General features: G+C 35.2%; 1 protein-coding gene across 1 annotated transcript; it reads right to left on the bottom strand.

Annotated features, from left to right (window-relative positions):
- Positions 1–3,431: 3,431 nt before the first annotated feature.
- Positions 3,432–4,082, bottom strand: LOC131074053 (probable disease resistance protein At5g66890). Its single transcript, XM_058010599.2, has one exon. The coding sequence runs from the start codon at positions 4,080–4,082 to the stop codon at positions 3,432–3,434; it is 651 nt and encodes a 216-aa protein (XP_057866582.2).
- Between the last annotated feature and the right edge of the window lie 1,238 nt (positions 4,083–5,320).

Consider the following 5,320-nt stretch of genomic DNA (forward strand, 5'->3'; position numbering starts at 1 on the left):
TAATTTATTTAATTAATAGGAGAATGTTTGGAGATAAATTAATTAAATATTTATTTAATTAAGCTGAACATATTTGTGTGACTACATAAATCAACGTGCGGAATAATGTTTCCAGATGCTAAAACTAATAAGAGAGATGATGCATAAATTTCTTACAAACCCTTAAACTATTGCAGATTAGATAAACACATAAAACCAAATTTAAACAAATAAAACCACATCATCAGATATACATGGAAAAACCTTTCGAGAAAAAAACCACACTCTAAAAGTCAAACTCAATTGTATTATCAACAACACCAATAGTTACAATACAATGCCTACATACAATGTTCTTAAGGAGTAAATATAGTAGTAGAGAATTCTAGAGAATATCCGACACATCAAACTTTCTTAGGAGATATCCAATCTATCACACAAAATACACTAAGAAGCCACATATTTATAGAGCTCAACACAAGCAGAAAGTGCTCATGGTTTCCAAAACCAACACCAAAGAGACATGTGGTGTCATAAACAACTTACTAAACCCATTACATGTTGCACATAGCAACTTCCAAAGCAACAACTCCTATCTCATCCATAACAGTCACCTTGCTATGCAACACCTACCTCACACCACTTGTCAAAAGTGAACTCCACCATAAATACTAATTCCCAAATAATAACTCTGCATTACTCTTCCTCTAAACTAGAAATCGTCATAGTAAACAAAAGAAATTCGTCATAGTCTCAACATAGAAACCTATGACACTAGCTCCCTAATCTTTAAGATTTCCAAAATGAATGAAAAAGATAAATAGATTAAACATGTTTGGATTCTGAAATTGAGACACCTTAATCCTAACAAACTGCAACAATAATGTGAACATCATTGAACCCCAAAATGTTTGAAATTACAATAGCTAAACTATGACCATGAGATCTTTGCTTTCTGAATGTGAGAATAATTGCTTTGCTTTCTGAATGTGAGAATAATTGCAAAACTTAAAACATAAAGATGAAATCTGCAACAGTCTAGAAATTGAAACAAAACCATTATAAATTTGAGCAGCCTTATTAGAAAGATTGCAGTGAGTAAAAGTTATTCTGTAAATTATTGTGAACTCGTGAAAATCTATGTCAGTAAAATTATTGTGAACTCAGTGAAATCTATGTCTGTAAATTATTGTGAACTCATGAAAATATATGTCAGTAAAATTTGAGTTGAGATTATAAGAGCCATTAATGAAGCACCCTGCAGTCAACCATATTCTACCTATCAGAAGATTGTTTCTCTATTTAAAACTTCGGTATGTAAATTATGCAGGAACTAATAAAGAGAATGTATTGATTACTTGCAAGGGATGTGAAGTCTCTTGAAGCTTATGTTTTGTGAAGTCAAGTCCTCAAGCCAATCCAAAGTAAATAATCTTCTTGTGTTATTGTGAAGTAGATTTAGAAGGCTAGTGCCTAACCATCTCTTCGGATTCAAGGTCATTGCGTTGGCCTTCACATGAGATGAATTTGTTAATAATCCATTTCATATTATTAACGAAGATAGCTCCTCCCTGATTCAGTAGGTAGGTAGTACTCGAAATATAGGACTACTAACTTCATCTCAGACTCAGTATGGGCTCTGATATAGGGACGTGTCTATTCTGGTTTCAAAACGGCAGTATCGATTGACACACGCGTGTTAGTCGTACATTTTACACCATCAATTTTGCAATAAACGGCTGTGATTGACTAACCTGTCGCTAACACGCTGTACGAAAGGTCTGTTTTGGAGCCAGAATAGCTTCAGCCCTGATATAACAGTCTTTTCAGTAAGAAGAGAATCTTTAAGGGGATTAAGATAATTTGATTCCACCCGATTAAAAATCTGCTTGCTCCAAAAAGTGCGAAAATTGAGGAATTTATCTTCTGCTTCATCTGATGGAATCCCACTGATCTTTCCACTGTATCTAGCATTGAAAACTGGTAAGGAAAATTGTGTTCGGTTTAACATCTAAACAATTTTCTGATGCTTTTGAAATCAGTGCCTGAACTGAGGTTTGTTGTATGGCAAGATGTTTAGAGGCAGAGGGTTATCCCATGTAGGTAATAAAAGATCTCAAATTTCACCATGTAAGTTTAAATGGAGTTAATTGAGGACACTTGAAGTCTCAAGGCGGTCATGCGCTCGTCGAATTGTAATTGCGCTAGTTAATTTTTAAAGAGTTGATTGGGAACAAACAGATTGATGTCTGTTAACGAATCTTTGGTGATTTTCTCTCTTCAAGGCCTACAAATTCTTTCAAAACTGAAATAAACAAAGAACAATTCTTCCCAATGGTATTAAATTATTCTGCTTTTCATGGTACCAAAGTTCTTTTCTATCATGCCGGTAGCTACCTGAACTTCAGCCTCAAAAAATGTCTGATTTTTAAATGCCTGGACTAAGACCTTACTATCTTTGGTTTCTAAATACTAGCATCAATTCAGAACAAGTGTATTCTTTAAATCATAAAGAAGCGAAACTGACAACTGGAAATTCTCGAAGACATAAAGATGAATTCGAAGCATTAGATTAAATCTGCGACAAACTAGAAAGTGAAAGAAAACCATTAGAATTTAAGCAGTTTTTGAGAGCGAATTCAACGAAATAAAGTTAATATTCTATAGATTATTGCGAAATAATAAATTGATCTGTATCAGAAGAAAAGTTGGCGTGTACTGTATGAAGATGAAATTGCATGAATTTTTTGCCCTGCAACTTCATGTGTATTGTAATGACAGAATTAGCATTTGAGATCACGGAAGCCATTAATGAAGCACTGTGGTGTCAACCATATGGTATTCACTCTTAAGAACTTACACAAAGTTTAAAAAAATGTTCTTTTTAAATTGGGTATTTAATGTCACGTACAACAATAATGTATGACAAAGGAAAATTGTTTCCCTGTCATGCAGTTTCTCCCACAACCAAAGAAGGCCCGTTAAGAAGATTGGGGATAGAGGGTTGTTTGTAAAGTTAAACTTTGACAAATAAATTACAAATTTACATGGATGATATATACAATGATATAATAGAAACTCTTACAATTTAGCTGAAGTGAAACCTACAACTTGCTCCATATGCAGCAGGATTGTTCAGAAAGTTGAGCTTTGATACATATATTACAAATAAGATGGATGATATACACATTACTAATTCTTTCAATTTAGCTGAAGTAAAATCTGCAGTATGCTCCATCTGGAGGAACTAAGAAAGAGACCACAGTGATTACTTAACAGGATGTGCACTTGCTTGGAGTTTCTCAATCATCAAGCCAATCCAGAGTAAATTGCGGTTCCACAATTTCAACTCTAAGACCAGGGATAGAAGAGGCCTTAACTCGCAGCCACTAGTGCCCAATCTTCTCATCACAGATGACATGTTTCAGAGAGCTTAGTCTAAGCAACCTCCTCTAGCGAGAACACTCTCTCATGTCAAACTCTTTCAAATTCTGGAGCTGACCTATTTCCTCTGGAAGTTCTTTCAAGCCTTCGCACAGGGAAATGTCAAGAAATTCCAGCTGCTCAAGTTTTCCAATTGATGCCGGCAGCTCTTTCAGGCCTGGTAATGCTGATAATCGTAAAATTCTTAAAGAGCTCAGATCTCCGAGATCATATGGTAACTTTCCAACCAGATGGCAGTTGGTAATAGACCATATCTGAGCAGAGGGCATATGACAGATGTCAAGTGGCCATTCCTCCAGATTGCTGCAGTGGTCCAGATTAAATTCTTGTAGGTTGGTGTTGCTGAATGTGGAAATATTTCCAAACCCTTCACATAAACTAACAGATAGTTTATCTAATGTTTGCATAACTTTGATCAGTTCTAAAATAGAGGGCGCATCCAACTTCTCCAAGCGAACACTCCTGAGCTGAGTGAGTGAAGATAGGACATCTAAACCTTTTAGTTTGGTCCTCTTTGAACTCAAATTACACAACATTACAAATTTCAGTTTTTTCATGGTTTTAAGAAATGGTGGTAGAAAGTATTCGCTTGCAGAAAAATGTATCACTAGAACTTCTGTCTCTGGAAAATCCATCTCATACCACTGATTTTCAGCCATAGAGCTTGCAATAGATCCATTATATATGCAATTGAATTAGAACATCTTTTAGTGGCCAAGAATAAAAGAAGTTAATGTAAACAATCTATATCAAAATATTGTTATTTCAATAGTATATATATATTTATTTTTTGATAAAAGTGGATGAAACCACTGAAATTATATTAATAATTTTGTTTTTTTACATGTGTTTGGTTCAAAGAGCACTGAAGGGAAAGAACCAATAAAAAAACCCTTCAGTATTGTTCAAGAAAACTTAAGCCTATCTACCCATTACAAAAGCCCATAGGCTCCCCAAGAAAACCCTCACAGTTACGTAACCATCTACATTAGATATAAAAGGAAGCTGCCTTAATCGGCATACATAAGAGAACTTAGCAAAATAGAACAAGTGCCTTTAACTCAGATCAACCAAAACTAGAACCATCATGTCTAAGAAGCACATGTTTCCAATCCTCTAATTAGAATGAAATTCACAACTAGAAAAGAACCTATGATAAGTGAACTTGCCAAAACAAAAATGGTGAGCAGACATATGACAATCTAGATAAGGAGAAGGGAGGGATGTTGAAGACCCCGAGGAAGCAAAATAAGACCGAGCCATAAGGTAATCCAAAGCAATAGCCAAAGAAATAACAGCAGGATGAGAAACCACCTTAAACACCAATCTATCTACATTTTCCAACTCCTCAAAAACATCCACCAACCACCAATTTTAACAACTACTCTCCAAAGAAAATAGAGCATTTTGTGTTAGTAAAAACTAATGTTAAAGAAAAATGGATACCAAAACTATGAGCATCCACAAATGTAAATAAAAGAAGCTTAGACTATGAAGAGATGTTGAAAACATGATTAGACCCCCAAATCATGAAAAGGCAGCTCACAAGAAAAGTAAGCAAAGATAATGAGCAGAAAATGCAAGAGCTCAGTGGATGATGATCAACCAGTGATGAAGCATAATCATAAAGAAGAAACACAACCCCCTCGCACATCACCCCCAATCATGAAACTAGTAGCTTGCAAAAGAATTGAACAAACATGACTTCCAGAACGGACATAGGGTGACTAAGAAATGATGAAGCCAACACAACCCCCACTCATTACCCAAACCCCAATGGTAAAACCACCATGCCCGCACCTGAACACATAATGAGCTAATGACTGTAAGATAATGCAAAAATATGAACAACTTAGAAGCCATTATTACCAGACACAATGCCCCAGAGCATCTAAGA

The sequence above is a fragment of the Cryptomeria japonica genome, chromosome 4, assembly GCF_030272615.1.
Source record: "Cryptomeria japonica chromosome 4, Sugi_1.0, whole genome shotgun sequence".
Classification (NCBI taxonomy): domain Eukaryota; kingdom Viridiplantae; phylum Streptophyta; class Pinopsida; order Cupressales; family Cupressaceae; genus Cryptomeria; species Cryptomeria japonica.